A 21,244-nucleotide genomic window follows, 5' to 3' on the forward strand; every position below is an offset into this window, starting at 1 on the left:
GCACACTACACCAGCCTCATACATGTGTGTGTGTGTGTGTGTGTGTGTGTGTGTGTGTGTGTGTGTTGCAGGTGTGTATTCGATGTCCGTGTTGGAGGATAAAGTGCCGGGAGAGGAGGTGGGCCGTCTGAAGGCCAGAGATCTGGACCTGGGAGAGAACGGACTGGTGGAGTACACGCTGCTGGATGGAGACGGAATGAACACCTTCGAGATCAGCAAAGACTCCGAGACTCAGGAGGCCGTCATCAAACTGAAGAAGGTGAGACGGAGAGAGAGAGAGAGAGAGAGAGAGAGAGAGAGAGAGAGAGAGAGAGAGAGAGAGAGAGAGTTTTATTAGTTTCACTGGTAGTTAGTAGAATAATGAGGTATTAGTTTATCTGTGAGAGAGTGAAGGATGGAGAGAGAAAGAGATTAAAAGTGAAAGTGAAAAAATGAAAGATAAGAAAAGGTGAAGGAGAGACGGAGAGCGGGAGAGAGTGAGAAAGAGAGATGGAAGAATAAAGAGAGCTGGAGGTTGAGAAAGGAGGAATAGAGAGTGTAAGAGAGACAGAAAAGTTAGATGAGTAGATATGGATGGAGAGAGAGTGATGGAGAGAGGAAGGTTGGATAGATAGATAGACAGACAGATAGCGAGAGAGAGGGAGAGAGAGGAAGAGAGAGGAAGAGAGAGATGTGAGCTATACGACTCTACTGAGATTGCTTTCTCTGTTCCACTCTGTGATTATAATGAGTTTTATTATTAGTGTGTGTGTGTGTGTGTGTGTGTGTGTGTGTGTGTCTTTCATGATTCAAACTCATCTGGTCCTCTGGATTACACACACTATTACACACACACACACACACACACACACACACACACACACACACTGCACATGACATCTTTTTAAGTGAAAAGATCTTAAATATACGCAGATTTATTCAGTATTTCTTATAATATTACAGTAAACCAAGTATATTATTATTAAACCTGTTTGTAGACACTTTGTACTAATTTAATCATGTTCTGTTGATCACTTTTCTAATTTTACGCATTTATTTCTAAAAAGAAGCTGAATTATCTGCCGAGACAGTGTAAAGCTTGAAATGATTAAAAGCTTCTAAAAACTTTCTGAATATTCTTATTTTTAATTTATAATACTCATAATATAAAATATTAGAATAAGTTGCTCATATTCAAGATATTTTCACTTGTTAAGATATAATTTGTGGATAATAGAGCTGTAGTCGAGAACGCCACCGTCACAGAGGTCATGACCCCGTGTTTTTTGGGAACTCCTGCCATACACGCACGTGATTGGCTGAAACAGAGGATGTGCGATGGTTAGCTCATGTTTCGAAACGTTAAGTCACTGAATTATGGCTAGATTTTTAAAAACCTGTTGATTGATTGTGGCTCAATCGGCTGATCTGCCACATTAGGTGTGACGGCTGCAGAAAACTGTAGATCGAGTTGCGTTCAATATTAAACCGCATGTAAAAAAATCTGGGCTTTTTACTGGATAATGATCTCAAACTTGACAAGCAGATTAATGCGGTTCCCAGATCAAGTTTTCCAACCTTTCTAACTAACTTTTAAGGATGTTCAATAAGTGACTCATGCTTTATCTCTTCCCATCTGGATTATTACACTGGAATTAATCAGATGTCTATGGCCTGATTACAATTAGTCCAGAACGCTGTTGCCTCCAGACTCGTGATGAGGACGGGGAAGTGAGAAACACATTACCGCTATTCTTGCTTCACTACTCTGGCTAACGGTGCGCTACAGAATTGATTTCAAAACACTCCTACTAGTTTATAAATCTCTGAACAATCTAACTCCTTCATATCTTACAGAGCTTCTCTCTGTTCGTATTCCTGCTCGAATCCCTTTCACGTTAGAGGGATTCGAGCTACACGTTAGAACTGATCTGATCTTTTCAAATCCAACTTAAAAACCTTTCCTTGGCATTTGACCAGCAATAGAGAGAGTTTCACATTTGTATGATTGTTATGGAACAACAGCTATAATGTTGGTTTTTATTGTAATTATTATTATTTATTTATTATTTCTATTTTAGCTTCTGTAATTATTGTTGTAAAGCATTTTGGTCAACTTCTGTTGTTTTTAATGGTGCTATATACATAAAATTGACATTGACATTGACATTGACATGAAGGAATCAGTGAATCAATGAATCACTGAATCACTGAATCACTGAATCAATGAATCAATGAATCACTGAATCAAGGTAATCAGTTCATCAATGAATCACTTAATCAACGAATCAGTGAATCAATGAATCAGTTAATCAGTTAATTGATGAATCAGTGAATCAATTAATCAGTGAATCAATGAATCAGTGAATCAATGAATCAGTGAATCAATGCATCAGTGTATCAATGAATCTATGAATGAAGCGGCTGAGTTTCGTAACTAAGCTCCTGATCCACTCATTAAAAAAAGACTAAAATGCAACAAGAGAAGATCAGTGAGGCGTGAGGGATTCCTCCTGCCATAACAGAGCCAAAAACGCTGGCTATAAAAGCAGGGAATTCTGGGTAATGCGACTCTGTAGTGGCCAAACTGAATGCTGAGGAAATAATAGACATGAACAACAGGAGATAAAATGTGTGTGTGTGTGTGTGTGTGTGTGTTGAAACAGACAGCAGTGCCAGAATATTTTTCTTTTTTTTTTCAGAAACAGAATGACGATTCTCGGCAGAAACAATCAGCACGATGTGCCAGAGTTTCTCTCAATAACGTAACGCTGGGCTGATACACCTCTCGGGAAATCATCACCTTTTGCTCTTCAAAGCGTTCTGTAAATTAAAGTCGAAATTACTGACAGAATTGCCGGCGTTTTAATCAACTATTCTGTATGAAGCGTGGCCGAGCCGGCACGGTATGAATATAAAGAGCAGCTCGGCGTTATTGTGAATGTTATCAGCTGCTGATTAGCTTCAGCTGTTCGGTTATTAGGAGCCAAAATACAACATGGCGCTGATGAAGAGAGAGAGAGAGAGAGAGAGAGAGAGCGGCTGTATCCCAGACGCTACGGGGTTAAAAGCAGAACACTGAGAGTCAGAGTGTGTTATAATAACAGCAACTAAAACACGCTGCACCTCGACTCAGAGCAGCGAATCAGCACTGAGAAATGAAAAAACAGTAATGACATCATAACCAATCACAAGCCAGCTAACAGGCTAATCAACATTTATACCTGATTAGTGTGTGTGTGTGTGTGTGTGTGTGTGTGTGTGTGTGTGCTTACCTGAATCTGAATGCTCCGCCTGAACATGGAGAACCCATGTCCTAACACTGTTATTGCTCCAAGAAAGAAAGAAAGAAAGAAAAAAAGAAAGAATGAGGGAAAAGAATGACAAAAAAGACTACATAGAGAGAAAGAAAGAAAGAAAGAAAGAAAGAAAAAAAACAGACAGAAAGGAAAAAATGAAAGAATGAAAGAAACAAAGAAACAAAGAATGACAAAAATGACTAGATAAAGAAAGAAAGAAAAAGAAAAAAGAAAGGAAAAGAATAAATAGTTGAATTTATTCTATTTAATTCTATTTAAAAAAGAAGTAAAGCAAATAAAGAGCATGAAAGAAGCAGAAAAAAAGGAATGAAAAAAAATGAAGGAAAGAGAAGAAGAATAAATAAATAAAGAAGCGGATGGCTTCAGTCACAGGCTGGTTTCTAAAAGAAGATTTCTTTGACAGGATTTGGGACACAGCCCGGCTCTGTCTCCTTTATTCTGGCAGCTGGACGGGTTCTAGTGTTCAGGATGGAGTGATGAGAGAAAGAGAGAGAGAGAGATGGAGAGGGAGATGGAGTGAGTGTTGGAGGGCAGATTCGGGTCGCGTCTGTTTTCAACACTGCTTCATTAAAGGAAGAAAATAGATACATAAATAATAAACGAAAGAAAAAAGAGAAAATAAATAAAGGAGGAGACGAAAATTAAGAAGAGCATGTGTGTGTGTGTGTGTGTGTGTGTGTGTAGGTCATGTTGTGTGTGTGTGTGTGTGTGTGTGTGTGTGTGTAGATCATGGTGTGTGTGTGTGTGTGTGTGTAGGTCATGGTGTGTGTCCTCCATATGCACAATTATTCCAGCTCAATATTCATAAACTTTTACAATAGCGCCCCCTAAACACACTTTCACTCACACTGATTGTGTGTGTGTGTGTGTGTTTGTGTGTGTGTGTTTGTGTGTGTGTGTGTGTGTGTGTGTGTGTGTGTGTGTGTGATGTTACTCTGCATAAATTTATTGTTAATCTTTTTTAATTTATGAGTCAGTGGTAGTTTTTTCTTCATATCCTCTCGCGCAGTTTGTTTTTACACCTAAACAATAATCCATCATTAACTCAATCCACTCAACACTGTGATAATCAGTGAATCAGTGAATCAGTGAATCAGTGAAACACGAGTATCAGTGAATCATTGAATCAGCTGATCATCATTAAACTAACCCCTAATTTTAACAAAAAGACATCACAGCGAAAACCAGAAAAACTTACAGTTTAGAGTCGCGCAGCACCAGCATCAGACGCAGAAGGGGGTGTGGCCTAAAGTCTGAAGGCGGAGCTTATATGTTAGAAGTGAAGTAAATCAGAATAAAGTTCCCATTTCTTTTTTTATGTTTATTTTCTGAAACATTGCATAAAAATGGTGTTACTGGGGAAAAAATAAATAAATGACTCTATGAATGAATCAGTGCGATTGTGAAAGAAAGAAAGAAAGAAAGAAAGAAAGAAAGAAAGAAAGAAAGAAAGAAAGAAATGCTTCAATCCCAGCCCCTTATCCTGAAACAGAAAGAAAGGAAAATAGTAAATGGATGAATGGAAGAAAATGAGAAAACAAAGAAGGAAAAACGAAAGAAAGTTAAAAAAGAGGTGAACTATAAAAGAAAGAAAAAGAAAGAAAGAAAGAAAGAAAGAAAGAAAGGGGTTCTTGGACTCACTTGCTTTGGGACAGTGAATCAGTGAATCAATGAATCAGTCACTCTATAAATGAATCAGAATGTTAAACGATAAATGATTCAAATGCTTCATTGCTCCTCAGCACTGAATCGAACTCTCACATGAGCTTGAGCTTTATTCACATTTGGAGAGCCGTTTATATTCTTGGCACGTCTTTAACGTAAACAATAATGCGTTGCTAATTCCATTCGTGTGACTGAAATAATTCATTCACCCATTCTCCTTGCATTTTTATTGCATTAACACAAAAGTCCGCCTCGTTATATTTCCAGCCTGTAGATCTGAACTCATTAGCGCGCTTGGCACGTTTTCCACCGTAAACAATATTTCATCAGTAATTAAATCAGCGCGGCGTTCTGATTAATGGCATCGGAGCACAATAAAATACAGCACGTTAGACTGAAATGTCGTTTATATTTCCAGCACGTGGACTTTGAGACGAAGCGGTCGTACACGCTGAAGGTGGAGGCGGCGAACCCGCACGTGGACCCTCGCTTCATCAGCTGGGGGCCGTATAAAGACACGACGGTGGTGAAAATCTCTGTGGAGGACGCTGACGAGCCGCCGACCTTCATGGCTCCCAGTTACAGCTTCGAGGTGGAGGAGAACGCGCCAGGGGGAACCGTGGTGGGACGCGTACACGCCAAGGACACGGATATCGCCAACAATCCCGTCAGGTAGCGCACACACACACACACACACACACAACCATGGAAAGGTTCTAAGCTCGAAGCTTAAAGAGGCAGTTTGTAATTTTTTGAAGTGTTTCAAATTTTAGTTAAAACTGCTGCCTGCGAGGAAAACTGCATTCACGATCACAAGCCTTCCATTTCCTGATAGCTGCTCTTATAGCTAGGGGGCGGAGCCAATTTACAGCCCAGAAAAAATCTAAACACAAGCCTGAAACAGTAAAACAACAAAATTGTGAATATTGTGTATCACAATCACTCCATAAAAGGCACGTAGATTTCGGAGAACAGGAAGGTCATTGAAATCTCCCTCAGTTGAAACTTTCTTGTGACAAAATATATTTAATTCTGATAAAATGCAAACGTGAACAAACAAAAAGTTTTATTCTTCTTATACTGCAACAAATTGTGAACAATTAGAATTTTTTATTTATTAAAGAATGACATGTCTTATTTTTTGACATTGGTAACATACACATGTAACACTTAATGTTCAAGTTAGTTCCTGTTGTCACTTACGTTATAGCAGCTATAAATTATAAACACTCGTTCCCTCACCAGCCTCTCTTTATTCTCTCTCTTCAAGCTAATGAGACAAAAAATGCAGCTCGTCATTTGTTTGTTAGCGAGAAACTGCAAAAGAAGCGTAAACTCCTCTGTCCTGAAGATGTCAGAAAACTTAAAGCTACAGCTTCACCTGTGACTGTTATAAAGCGCTGACACTGGAGACTCCTTCCATAACTCTTAAAAAAGAAGCGTCTCCTTATTTCAAGAAAACGTCACCATATTAACTTAACGATTACACGTTTTTTTTCAATGTGGGGCGTCTGCTGTACACGTCCCTGCGAATGAGCCGTTACTATAGAAACGATACCGCTATTAGAACAAGAATGTGTGTATTATTATAATAATTCTCATGTACAGCTCTACTTATTAGAATATTAAACATGGTGTGATCATTTCTCTTAACGACTAGCAGAATTTTATTCGTGTATAAACCCTGCTGAACCATGTCCAGTCTTTTTCCTGGAGTTTTTCCTGCTCTGCTCCGTCTCCAACCTCTACACGTCTCTCTCTTGTGTTTTTGTAGATATTTAATCCCTCGCTACACAGATCTGGAGGAGTTTTTCTCCATTAACCCCGAGGACGGCATCATCAAAACCACGAGGCCTCTGGACCGGGAGACTCAGGCTTGGCACAACATCTCCGTGAGCGCTACAGAGATCGGTAACGCCTCTGCACTCGGCTTTCAGGGCCTCCTAATTACAGAGCAGTCTTGTTTTTCTCATTCTTTCCCTCGCCGCGCTGGCCAGACTTTTCCTCCACCCGGCTTTCGTGTGGTCAGCGCGGCTCCGAGCCTCTGATTTCCTGCACAGATTGCATTTTAAAACCCGTAATCATGCCTTTATTTCTGTGCAAAGAATGCTGTTTAGCTCAAAAATAGACTTATTTAGTGAGCAGGCGGTGGCTGTATTTAAGCTGAGCTCTGTGTGTGTGTGTGTGTGTGTGTGTGTGTGAGAGAGAGAGAGATACAGTTTCATTTTTTCTCTCCATGTTTGGTAATAAATTCCTGCCAGCACTGTGATGATATATCTGATGGTACCCATGAGGCAGAAGGTTAAAATACTGTTAATAAGACTGTAATAACATAAACACTGTTATTAACATGGTTATTATTACTGTCTTAATAACGTCCTGCTCATGCTGCCTCAGTGTGTCACAATAACACTCACATACACACTCACATTCTCACACAATAACCCTAATACTTACACACGGACAATCACAATCATACACACCCATAAACAATGACATACACACTCATACACGCTCATACACACTCATACACACTCATACACACTCATAAACAATGACATTCACACTCATACACACTCATACACACTCATACACACTCATACACACCCATACACACCCATAAACAATGACATACACACTCATACACACCCATACACACCCATAAACAATGACATACACACTCATACACACTCATACACACTCATAAACAATGACATTCACACTCATACACGCTCATACACACTCATACACACTCATACACACCCATACACACTCATAAACAATGACATACACACTCATACACACTCATACACACTCATAAACAATGACATACACACTCATACACACTCATACACACTCATACACACTCATAAACAATGACATACACACTCATACACACTCATACACACTCATAAACAATGACATTCACACTCATACACGCTCATACACACTCATACACACTCATACACACTCATACACACCCATACACACCCATAAACAATGACATACACACTCATACACACTCATACACACTCATAAACAATGACATTCACACTCATACACGCTCATACACACTCATACACACTCATACACACCCATACACACTCATAAACAATGACATACACACTCATACACACTCATACACACTCATAAACAATGACATACACACTCATACACACTCATACACACCCATACACACTCATAAACAATGACATACACACTCATACACACTCATACACACTCATACACACTCATAAACAATGACATACACACTCATACACACTCATACACACCCATACACACCCATAAACAATGACATACACACTCATACACACTCATACACACTCATACACACCCATAAACAATGACATTCACACTCATACACACTCATACACACTCATACACACTCATAAACAATGACATACACACTCATACACACTCATACACACTCATACACACCCATACACACTCATAAACAATGACATACACACTCATACACACTCATACACACTCATACACACCCATACACACTCATAAACAATGACATACACACTCATACACACTCATACACACTCATACACACCCATACACACCCATAAACAATGACATACACACTCATACACACTCATACACACTCATACACACTCATACACACCCATAAACAATGACATTCACACTCATACACACTCATACACACTCATACACACCCATACACACTCATAAACAATGACATACACACTCATACACACTCATACACACTCATACACACCCATACACACCCATAAACAATGACATACACACCCATACACACTCATAAACAATGACATACACACTCATACACACTCATACACACTCATACACACCCATACACACCCATAAACAATGACATACACACTCATACACACTCATACACACTCATACACACTCATACACACCCATAAACAATGACATACACACTCATACACACTCATACACACTCATACACACCCATACACACTCATAAACAATGACATACACACTCATACACACTCATACACACTCATACACACTCATACACACCCATACACACCCATAAACAATGACATACACACTCATACACACTCATACACACTCATACACACTCATAAACAATGACATTCAATCTCACGTATATAAACACATACACACTCATACTCACACTTCCTCACTCTTACACACTCATGCACACCCGTATACACTCATACACACCCATACACACTCTTGCACACTCATACACACCCATACACACACATACACACTCATACACACTCATACACACCCATACACGCTCATACACACTCATACACTCCCATACACAGTGACATACACACTCATGCACACCCATACACACTCTTACACACTCATACACACTCATACACACCCAAACACAGTGACATACTCACTCATACACACTCATACACACTCATACACACCCATACACACTCATAAACAATGACATACACACTCATACACACTCATACACACTCATACACACCCATACACACTCATAAACAATGACATACACACTCATACACACTCATACACACTCATACACACCCATACACACCCATAAACAATGACATACACACTCATACACACTCATACACACTCATACACACTCATAAACAATGACATTCAATCTCACGTATATAAACACATACACACTCATACTCACACTTCCTCACTCTTACACACTCATGCACACCCGTATACACTCATACACACCCATACACACTCTTGCACACTCATACACACCCATACACACACATACACACTCATACACACTCATACACACCCATACACGCTCATACACACTCATACACTCCCATACACAGTGACATACACACTCATGCACACCCATACACACTCTTACACACTCATACACACCCAAACACAGTGACATACACACTCATACACACTCATACACACTCATACACACCCATACACACTCATAAACAATGACATACACACTCATACACACTCATACACACTCATACACACCCATACACACTCATAAACAATGACATACACACTCATACACACTCATACACACCCATACACACCCATAAACAATGACATACACACTCATACACACTCATACACACTCATACACACCCATACACACCCATAAACAATGACATACACACTCATACACACTCATACACACTCATACACACCCATACACACCCATAAACAATGACATACACACTCATACACACTCATACACACTCATACACACTCATACACACCCATACACACCCATAAACAATGACATACACACTCATACACACTCATACACACTCATACACACCCATACACACTCATAAACAATGACATACACACTCATACACACTCATACACACTCATAAACAATGACATTCAATCTCACGTATATAAACACATACACACTCATACTCACACTTCCTCACTCTTACACACTCATGCACACCCGTATACACTCATACACACCCATACACACTCTTGCACACTCATACACACCCATACACACGCATACACACTCATACACACTCATACACACCCATACACGCTCATACACACTCATACACTCCCATACACAGTGACATACACACTCATGCACACCCATACACACTCTTACACACTCATACACACCCAAACACAGTGACATACTCACTCATACACACTCATACACACTCATACACACCCAAACACAGTGACATACAAACTCATACACACTCATACACACACATACATGCTCATACACACACATACGCACTCATACACAGTGACATTCATACTCATAAACACTCACACATACTCATACTCTTATACTCACACACACTCACTCATACTCATATACTCACACACACTCACTCATACACACACACTCACTCATACACACACACTCACTCATACTCATATACTCACACACACTCACTCATACTCTTATACTCACACACACTCACTCATACTCATATACTCACACACACTCACTCATACACACACACTCACTCATACACACACACTCACTCATACTCTTATACTCACACACACTCACTCATACTCTTATACTCACACACTCACTCATACACACACACTCACTCATACTCTTATACTCACACACTCACTCATACACACACACTCACTCATACACACACACTCACTCATACTCTTATACTCACACACACTCACTCATACACACACACTCACTCATACTCTTATACTCACACACACTCACTCATACACACACACTCACTCATACTCTTATACTCACACACACTCACTCATACTCTTATACTCACACACACTCACTCATACACTCACACACACTCACTCATACTCATGCCTGTGCTTTACTTTGTTTCAGGTGGACATCACCAGGACGCTAAAGTGCGAGTGAACATCAAAGTAAAGGACGTGAACGACAACGCTCCGGAGTTCGCCACTCAGGATGAAGTGCTCATGTGTGAAAACGTGACTCCGGGAACGGTAACGCTCTTCATCATCCTCTTCTGTCCCAACGCCGCTGTCCCAACGCCGCTGTGTCACTGAATGAGTCACTTTCACTTTTAAAAATAAAGAGCTTTTAAAAGAAACATGAGTCATCTGGAAGGCTAATATTTTATGTATGCACTCTATAGCGTTTTTTTCTGAAATAAAGGGAAATTTGCATAACTATTGTATAGTTCCCCTGCTGCAAAGAGTCAGACTTCATTAAGTGAGAGACAGCGTTCACACGGTTCACACGGACATTTCATTTCTGTCAGGAACGCAACTCTTTCCGTTCATTTCTTTGAGAACAGTGAATTTAGAGACAACAGACACCGAAGCACTAAAGACATTTACAACGTCAAACTGTGACAGAACCTACACTGATTTCAATTTGCATGAATTTTAATGAGGAAAGGAAAGGTATGATTGCTAACTCCACCCCTAAACCTGATCTTAATCTTTGTAACTTTTCCTGCTAATTAAGTCGTTAATTCGGAATGTTACGAATTTGCAAAAATGGTGCGGAGCTTCTAAGTTAGAAATAATAGCTTGAAAAAACAGACCCTGCTCTCTGATGCCAAATTGTCATGGACACAACACAGGGTTTCTCTATAAGGAACAGTTCCAAGTAGAACCCTTTTAAGAACCCAAGAACCTTTAACTATTGATAGATCCGAGTATAGGGATTTAAATGGACTGGATTTCGGGACTATATTCTGTACGTATACAATATAAATAGTTTTTTTTGTTTCTTTAGCAACAGCAAACAGTTTTTACAGAACGACAAATGACACGAGTAATATATTTTTTTCATTGTTCTAATGTTGTCTGCTTATTATTTAACCAAAAAATATAAACGGGTCAGAATTTGACACGTTTTCCTGGATAAACATGAGGACACACTGCGTTAGAGCCGTGTTATGATGTTTGTGACGTGCTGATTGGTCGCCTCCGCAGGCCATAAAGACGGTGAGCGCGGTGGATAAAGACGAGATGGCGCACCGGCAGCACTTCCACTTCAGCCTCTCTCCCAAAGTGGCCAATAACCACAACTTCTCTCTGAAGGACAACAGAGGTGAGAACATCACCACCTCACACACTGCACGTTCTTTTCACAGAAGCGAAGTTTGTACCTCGTCGCACATGCCATCTTCTTAAAAAAGTCTACAATATACACCAAAGCTCCTTTTATTACTGGAATAATCACTGTTTTATCTCGCGTGTTATGTATTTGTACATACACCAAATCATCACTTTCAACAGGTAAACAATCAATTACAATAAATTAACTTCGTAAATATACGTATTTCTATTTTTTGTGTTAAAAATAATATAGTATCGTTCAGTTTAGTTACTGAAACGCATGAGTGACAGCAAATTCAATACATCTATTAATGGTATATTCCAGTTTAAAGTAATCAGTAACTAGCTAGCTATAGTTTTTTTTTTTTACACTTGGATAGCTAGCTTGTTTGTTTAATTTGATCATCTGTTGCAGTCGCGAATGAACTCATAACCAATAAACTAACAATAAACTCGCTAGCTAGTGTTAGCAACAATCAGGATGTGTGCAGAGCGCAATGAAAATTGTCACTTTATAGTATTTTTAATGTTTATATACAGTTAGTGCGAGTCAGTTTTGGGGTGAAAACGCTATTACCTCTGACGAGAGGAAGTAAAAAGATGTTATTTGGGATACAAATACCAGAACAACATTCGATTTTGAAATTGGACTGCCTTTAGCTTGGTAAATGTTAACATGTTGTGCACTATATGACAGGTGAAAAAAGTAAAAATACAAGTTTTTAATAATTTAACATTTATTCCCCAAACCATGCAAACAATCTTAGAACAATAACATTAGAAACTAGCAGATTAATGATCTTAAACCACAAGATTCATCAAGTCCTGCTCAGCATCAATACGAGTAATGAATAAAAATATCCAATATAATAAGACATTCTTCAAAATTCACTTAAAAGGCTTAAAAGGATAGAGCATAAGTTTTAATTTCATTAAAGATATTCCTTTGAAAACAAATATAGGTGTCAATGAAATACTGGGCTAAAATATGTAAATAGTTATTATTTATTATTTTAATATATTTAATATTTAATGATTTACCAACAAGACATAATGGAATTTCAAAACGTAAAGGTTTCTCATGTCGAAACTAAACATGTTTTAGCGCCACTTATATTGACACACCCTAATATACAGTAAGCTGTATGTATATATGTGTGTGTGTGTGTTTGTGTGTGTGTGTGTGTGTGTGTGTATAAATATATTATCTGGAGGAGAAACAGTTGCACAGTCGTGGTTTTCGAGTAGTCATGCTACCTCTTTTCCCACAGAAGTGTGAAAAAGGTCCATTAACACACACTCGTTTTGTTGACTGTTACTCAAATTCCCTTTATCTGTGTCTGAAGAACAAGATCCTGAAATGTCGCTTAAGCTAAAGTTCACTAAATCAATCTTCTGATGTCATGAGACAAATGAAAGCTAAAAGAAAGAAGTTTTTCACCCACACGGTCGTGTCTCATTACATCACACGCATTACACACTCGTTTTGGTGTCTGATCGCTCGCTCATGCGTGTGTTTGCGGTGAATAAACACGGCCGAGGTCCACGTGTGCTCCGTCCTCACCGTCGGTGCCAGACTGAGACGCTGCTCGAGCCAGGACACGTTCCCGAGAGCGGGCGCTACGATCGGACGACTCGAGAGACGCTCAGAACACGCAAACTCGCCAGCTCACGCTGAGCCAAAAACATTTGGAAGCTTTGATTAAATCTTTTATAAGAAATTGTAAAGCTCAGTTTTTACAAATTGAAATTTTAATAGTAAAAAACAAAACAAAAAAGATTTAAAATTGATTTTAACTTAACATTCAAGTTTAAAAATTATATTTAATTATGTGTATAATTGTATAAATGATCACACAACAATATTGTTGAGTTCAAATACCAATGTTTTAAGGTATTTTAACTCAATAATAATAATAATAATAATAATAATAATAATAATAATAATAATAAAGTAATAATTTGTAGTAATTCTTATAGATTTCTATGTAATTACATAATAATTAATAAATGATATAATTAATTAAAATGAATGGAATAATTTGTTTTAGTAAATACTCAGAAGCATTTTTTTGAGGTTTTGGACTCAAAATGAAAAATTTGAAATAATAATTAAAAATAGAAAAAAATTTTAACCACTCAAAGTTTCTCGGTATAAAATCCCTTTTTTCTAAAATCATGAACTTCCACGTTTCGGTGTGTGATGAACTCCACGAGACGTTCAGCGTCCTGAGCATCACTACTGCAGCAGAGAAGCTCACCATAAATGGATCTTTTAAAATCGGAGATAAAACCTCTTTACAGACGCCTCTTTAGGTGTCTGTGGAGTGCAGAAGGGAAGAGAGAAAGAGCGAGAGATAACGTCTCTCTCTCTCTCTCTCTCTCTCTCGCTCTCTCTCTGTCTTTCTCTCTCTCCTCCGTCTGATCTGTTATAATGAGAGTTTGAAACGCTGACGATATGACCGAGACGGATCGGGTCGCTCAAACTGACCGTCGTTATCAGAAACTCTTTAAAAATATAATGGACACAGATTTGAATTTTTTTTTTTTCAAGTCCACTCGTTTATCTCGGGTTCATTGTGTCCAGTGTGGAATCTTAAACTTCCTGTTCCTTCGGGAGGTTTAATGAAAGTCAGCGCTTTTTATCGCGTAGATTGTGAAGATTGCGTTAAAATGAAGAGTTTTGGTCACATGACCACAATATCAACAACAATAATTAAAAAATAAAATAATTTTTATTCCCAGCTGCATTCAGACACAGTTGTTGTACGTGAAGAGAAAAATATAAATGATAACATATTTAGAAGTACACGATAATGTGTAAGAAAGTACCTGCGAATTCATGACCAAAGTGCGTAAAGTTGTGACAGCGTTGTTGCTAGGATACTGAGGATTGTGGACGCTACAAATAATGGCTACGATTTAGCTAGCTAGGACGTAGCTGTTTAGCTTTTTATTTACACTCATTTTCGTTAGATGTGTTTGTTACTGAATTATTAAGATTGTTTATTAAACTCATGACTAAGATTACGCTCCGATACTCAGGAATCAGCAGTGCATCCTAATTTTCAATCCTGAAGCTACAGAATAATTTTTGTGCTAATATTCAAATTAAATTTATAGTTTTTATTATACCTTGATTTAAAATTGCATTAGAATCAATACAAACTGAATTTACACTTTACACTGAAATTACACCTTAAAAATCTATTTTAAAATAATCAGACGTGTATTAGGAACCTAAGTTCTTGTTTATTTTTATTTTTAAATCTTAATAAATATAATGTTTATAATTTTTACTATTTCTTATAGAATTATATTGAATTACTTAATAATTGGCTGATTTTATTAACTTAGTATTTCATCAAAGATATGTTAGTCTTTTAATATTTTATATATAAAGCGCTTTGAGGGTTTTGGAAAAGATTTGTTTGTTTTATAAAATAAAACAAACAAACAAATAAATAAATAAATGCATAAAAAATCAGATATTAATAAAATGAACTAATGAATTGTGAAATGAATTAACTAACTAATTAATAATAAATAAATAGTTTAATAATAAAACTAATAATAAAAATCTTTTTTATTTAAATTATTAATAATATTTTAAATCTCCAAACACTGATTTGTAAATTTTTGCTATTTCAACCAATCAGCCGTCAAGAATCTACTGAAGTACACTGAGTGAGCAAATTTAAATTTTTTAATTTTGTATATTTTGTTATTTAATTAATTCGACTTTTAAAAAAAATTATTCATCTTCAACATAAAGCAATCGAATACAGACCTCAGTGGCATAAATATCATTCCTGATGGAGCTCAGAAGACGAATTCTGTTAAAAAGCCTTCAGATGTTGTTCGAGTTTACGTGAAGATCTCAGACACTGAGGAGTTTCAGATGTTTCAGTATCAGATATTGTGTTTAGATTATTTGTACATTTGTACTCTGATCACTCAGTAATAATAATTACGTCATAAAGGAGAGAACTTTATGGCCGTATCTGACCCTGGATATAAGACCCGAGCTCAAACAGCTTCTTACTGCAGATAACGCACTCTCCTCGTTCCTGTTCTCCGTGACGAGTCTGTGCTTTACAGTACCCATGGTAATCTTCCACAGAGAATATTATATAGAAAGCTAATAGATAAGCGGAGATTGATAGAGTGGTTAGAGTGTGTCACGCCATCTGAGCACTGAAGGCGTCTCATTAGAGCTCTGAAGACAACGACTCCACGGGGAGGGAGAATTACCGATCCGCAGGCCTCTAAATGAACTCGCTCCATCTTTCCTCCGAGTGTGTGACCTTGCGCTCTGGGAAAGCGTGCTGGCACTCATCCATCCGCTTTCCCCCCGCTGGAATAAAACCAATATGGCCTCCTCCACCGCCGCTCTGATTACACTTCCAACAGCAGATGAATGTTCTGTTCACTAATTTCAGCGTTCTGTGCCACTGACCCACACAAGCTCTTTAGATTTTATAGCAGAAGCACTGTAACGCTTATCATAAAACACCGATTCAGATCATCTTAGCCTCAGTTATTAGCAATATAAACACTGTTTATGGAAATGGATCATTTTCATGGTTGGGGGTCAAACAGACTTTCTGACTGGCTGAGGTGTAAAAGTGAATAAAGACACAATGAGGTTAAAGGAACAGTGAGTGTGTTTCGCTCAGAGAAAAGGTGATACTAAGATCTGATGTTATTATTGCGAGAAATTATATACAGTACAATTTTTTTCGAAGATGTCATTAGTATTTTTTTATGCTAACACTAATCACCTGCAGTATTTGACACAGAATCACTTTTTTATATCTCATCAGAAGAATCAAACGCTTTATAGAGGAAACAGAATCACAATATGAGAGGAATCAGAATCACTTCATCAGATGACTCAGAATCATATTATCAAATGAATCAGAATCACTTTATTAGAAGAATTAGAGTCACTATAACAGAAGGAACAGAATCACATTTTCAGAGGATTCAGAATCACTTTATCAAGAGAATCACAATCAATTTATTAGAGGAATAATGATCAATTTATTAGAAGAATCACAATCACTATAACAGATGGATCAGAAGCGCATTATCAGAAGAGTCAGAATCACATTTTTAGAGGAATCAGAATCTCTTTACCAGAAAAAAACTCCAGAAACACTTACTCACAAGAATCAGAATCAGTTTATAAGAAACATATGAGTCAATTATCAGAAGAATCAGAATCACATTCTCAGGAGAACCATAAACACGTTATCACAAAAATCAAAATCATTTTATTAGAAAGATCAGAAACAATTTATTGGAAGAATCATAAACAAGTCAGAATCAGAATGAGTTTATCAGAGGAATCTGAAAAACTTTATCAGAAGAATCACGATCACATTATCAGAGGAATCAGAATCAGGAATTTGTCTCGGTAGAACTGATGAAACAGATGGACAAAATATACAAACAATATAAATGATGCAAATACAAATAATGTAAACAATAAATACAAGAATTAAATGCAAACTTAATACATACCAAGCATCATAATGTTGTTGCTTCTGTTCACTGCATTGACGTTTTCCTGTCTGTCGTTTCTTGCTGAACTCTACAGACAGTACAGCTACGGTGGTGGTGATCCGGAAAAGTTTCAGCAGGATGATGCAGAACGTTTACGCTCTGCCCATCGAGATCAGCGATAACGGCGTGCCTCCTCTCAGCAGCACCAACACCCTCCTGATCCAAGTGTGCAGCTGCGACGCCAAACAGACCATCCTGTCCTGTAACGTGGAACCGTTGTTTCTGCCGGCGGGCCTCAGCACCGGAGCGCTCATCGCCATCCTCGCCTGCATCGTCATCCTGCTCGGTAACGCCCCCGACACCACAGCGCAAAAAAATACATCGCAGTCCACTGCTGTTTATCAGACATTCAATTCGAATAAATGTAATAATCAAGAATAAAATAAATACAGTGTTTAATAAATGGGTTGAATGAAAACTTTTTTCCGAGAAGCCGGTAGAATCAGAAGTGTTAACAAGCAGCAAACACTGAATATAAGATTTTGATTTACAATAAAATAAGAAGTCATAATTACATTTTTTTCTAAATGTTTAGACAATTGAATATACTGTAATTTTGAGAAACATTAATAAAATAATGGCGTCATTTTGTTTTCAAAAGTCAGAATCAAGTTGGTGCAAATTTATTACTTGCCCTTCAGTGGTAATAATTTACACACAATCTCTGTTCCTGAAGAGATTTTCAAAATCAGGTGACAGACAGAATAAATGTAATGCATTAAAAATACATGTAATGAATGAATGAATGAATGAATGAATATTGACTAGACTGATGTTCCTCCACAGCGATCGTGGTGCTCTTCGTGGCTCTGCGCCGTCAGAAGAAGGAGCCCTTGATCGTGTTTGAAGAGGAGGACATCCGTGAGAACATCATCACGTACGACGACGAGGGCGGCGGTGAGGAGGACACGGAGGCGTTCGACATCGCCACGCTGCAGAACCCCGACGGCATCAACAGCTTCCTGCCTCGCAAAGACATCAAACCCGAGCTGAGCTACAGCGTCCGCGCCGGACTCAGACCCGCCGGCAACGGCGTCGACGTGGACGAGTTCATCAAGACGCGAGTGTGCGACGCCGACAACGACCCCACGGCGCCTCCGTACGACTCCATCCAGGTGTACGGCTATGAGGGGCGGGGCTCCATCGCCGGCTCTCTGAGCTCGCTGGAATCGGTGACCACAGATTCGGACCTGGACTACGACTACCTCCAGAACTGGGGGCCGCGTTTCAAAAAACTGGCCGATCTTTACGGCACCAAAGACTCGGCAACCGAAGACAACTCTTAACGACGGATCACGTTCGTCTTCGCAAAAAAAAACCCCGCCCACCCAAAACAGCTCCCCTCCCCCCCTTTGCCATCACTTCCACTAACGACGTGTGCTGTGTGACGTTTACTATAAGCAATTCCACGACTTTCATCTATTTAGGTCGTTTTTTTGTTCCTGTATACGTCGAGTATACTACTAGGAATCTTTTACGTAGGCGTGATCAGAACAGATGGAGCAGACAAAAAAATGAGAAAAAAATTAATAAAAGGAATTAAAATGTGTAAAAAAAAAAAAATAAACAAACACCTCTGACACGGGACGTACGGAAAGTCAAAGCAGCGCGTGTGTGGGACGCGACGTATTCGACATTGATTGCTGATACTGTGAACGAGCTCACGCACAGAGAGAGAGAGAGAGAGAGAGAGAGAGAGAGAGAGAGAGAGAGAGAGAGAGAGAGAAACAGTTGCCTTATTAACACAACATACAGAAATACGTCAGCGATTTGAGACGTGTCCCTCATCAACAGCGCCTCCATCAGGACATCGGAGGAACGACCCAAAACTGGTCTTTTTTTTAATTTTGTATTATTTTTGCTTTCATCTGTATTATCTTACACAGAAATGAGAAAATCCATGAATAATAATAATAAAAAAAAAGTCCCCGATGAACAATCACACAGAAAGACACGTGAGCTCGGAAACCGCCTTAAATCACGGACACTCTCGCAGCGCAGTGCATTTCTTTTTTAAAAAACGAAAACTATATCCTAAAACAAACTAAAACCCATATAACCTGTGTACAGTACCAATGTGCAGATATGTCTCTTGAGGATCAAACTCACGCCTACCGGTTTCATGTACGTCTTTTTATTATGATTATTATGATTATTATTTTATTATGATATTATTATTATTATGACTATCATTATTTCCAGTGTCTTCATTTTTTTTATTTTCTTTAATATTTTTTGGCGTATTTTATTCTCCCTTGTGAGAAAAATAGCAATCTGTCCTGTCGCGGTGAAAGAACGGCTAATTTCTATGTCGATTTTATGGTAACTATTTGTACAATTTTAAAAGTTCTTATTTTAGTATACATACGAATATCAGTATTTCGACATGTAAGAAACTGTTACAGCATCACACTTATATTTTATGAACATTGTACTGTTGCTTTATTATGTGCTTCAATCTACGAAGCGGAAAAACTTTGAAATAAATGCTCTTTTTATAAAATAAACAAATGGTGTTAATTACATTACACGTATAAACACATATATGGCATGAATTTACATTTTTTTAAGGAAATAAATATTTCACTCTAGTTTTTGGGAGATCCCTGATCATAATAAATAATAAAAGATATTGGTTTCTTGCCTCAGGGCAACAGTGTGCATCGAGGATTGTAAAATGCCAAGGTCTTTTATACTGTGTATAATAAATAGAATAAGGAGAAAACAAGCAATATATGCATTAGAAGAGGTTTAATTTGAAGAAAAACCCACAAATGGTTTATCAATCCCAATATAAAGCTTAATGTTAAATCATCAAACAAATAAACAACTTTTCACATTTCATACAATCATTTAAACCAACAACTAAATGACCAACTGTGTGTATGTGTGTGTGTTTAGCATTGGCCTGTGTGCATGTGTGTGTGTGTGTGTGTGTGTGTGTGTGTGTGTGTGTGTGTGTGTGTGTGTGAGAGTGTGTGTTCCTGTGGGTCTGCATGTGTTTGTGTGGGGTATTGAGTCAGTCTGATTTCCTGTTCTGTGTGGAATCTCAGGAAGCAGTAGGATGTGAAGCAGAGGTGGACATCACATTTCCGGCACTTGGCTTTTGGTGGATCTTTGCATCCTGGTAACATCTG

At 38.3% G+C, this 21,244-nt stretch overlaps 1 protein-coding gene across 1 annotated transcript in view; it reads left to right on the plus strand.

Annotated features, from left to right (window-relative positions):
- The window catches only part of cdh11 (cadherin 11, type 2, OB-cadherin (osteoblast)), a 95,472-nt gene extending 74,840 nt beyond the window's left edge, over positions 1-20,632 (plus strand). Inside the window, exons 6-12 of the mRNA XM_053229326.1 lie at positions 72-259; positions 5,383-5,636; positions 6,739-6,875; positions 11,329-11,450; positions 12,411-12,528; positions 18,142-18,393; positions 18,894-20,632. Of these exons, the coding sequence (XP_053085301.1) occupies positions 72-259; positions 5,383-5,636; positions 6,739-6,875; positions 11,329-11,450; positions 12,411-12,528; positions 18,142-18,393; positions 18,894-19,393 (1,571 nt within the window). The 3' untranslated portion in view covers positions 19,394-20,632. The remainder of the gene's footprint in view (positions 1-71; positions 260-5,382; positions 5,637-6,738; positions 6,876-11,328; positions 11,451-12,410; positions 12,529-18,141; positions 18,394-18,893) is intronic.
- Positions 20,633-21,244: the final 612 nt, after the last annotated feature.

The sequence above is a fragment of the Pangasianodon hypophthalmus genome, chromosome 25, assembly GCF_027358585.1.
Source record: "Pangasianodon hypophthalmus isolate fPanHyp1 chromosome 25, fPanHyp1.pri, whole genome shotgun sequence".
NCBI classification, from domain to species: domain Eukaryota; kingdom Metazoa; phylum Chordata; class Actinopteri; order Siluriformes; family Pangasiidae; genus Pangasianodon; species Pangasianodon hypophthalmus.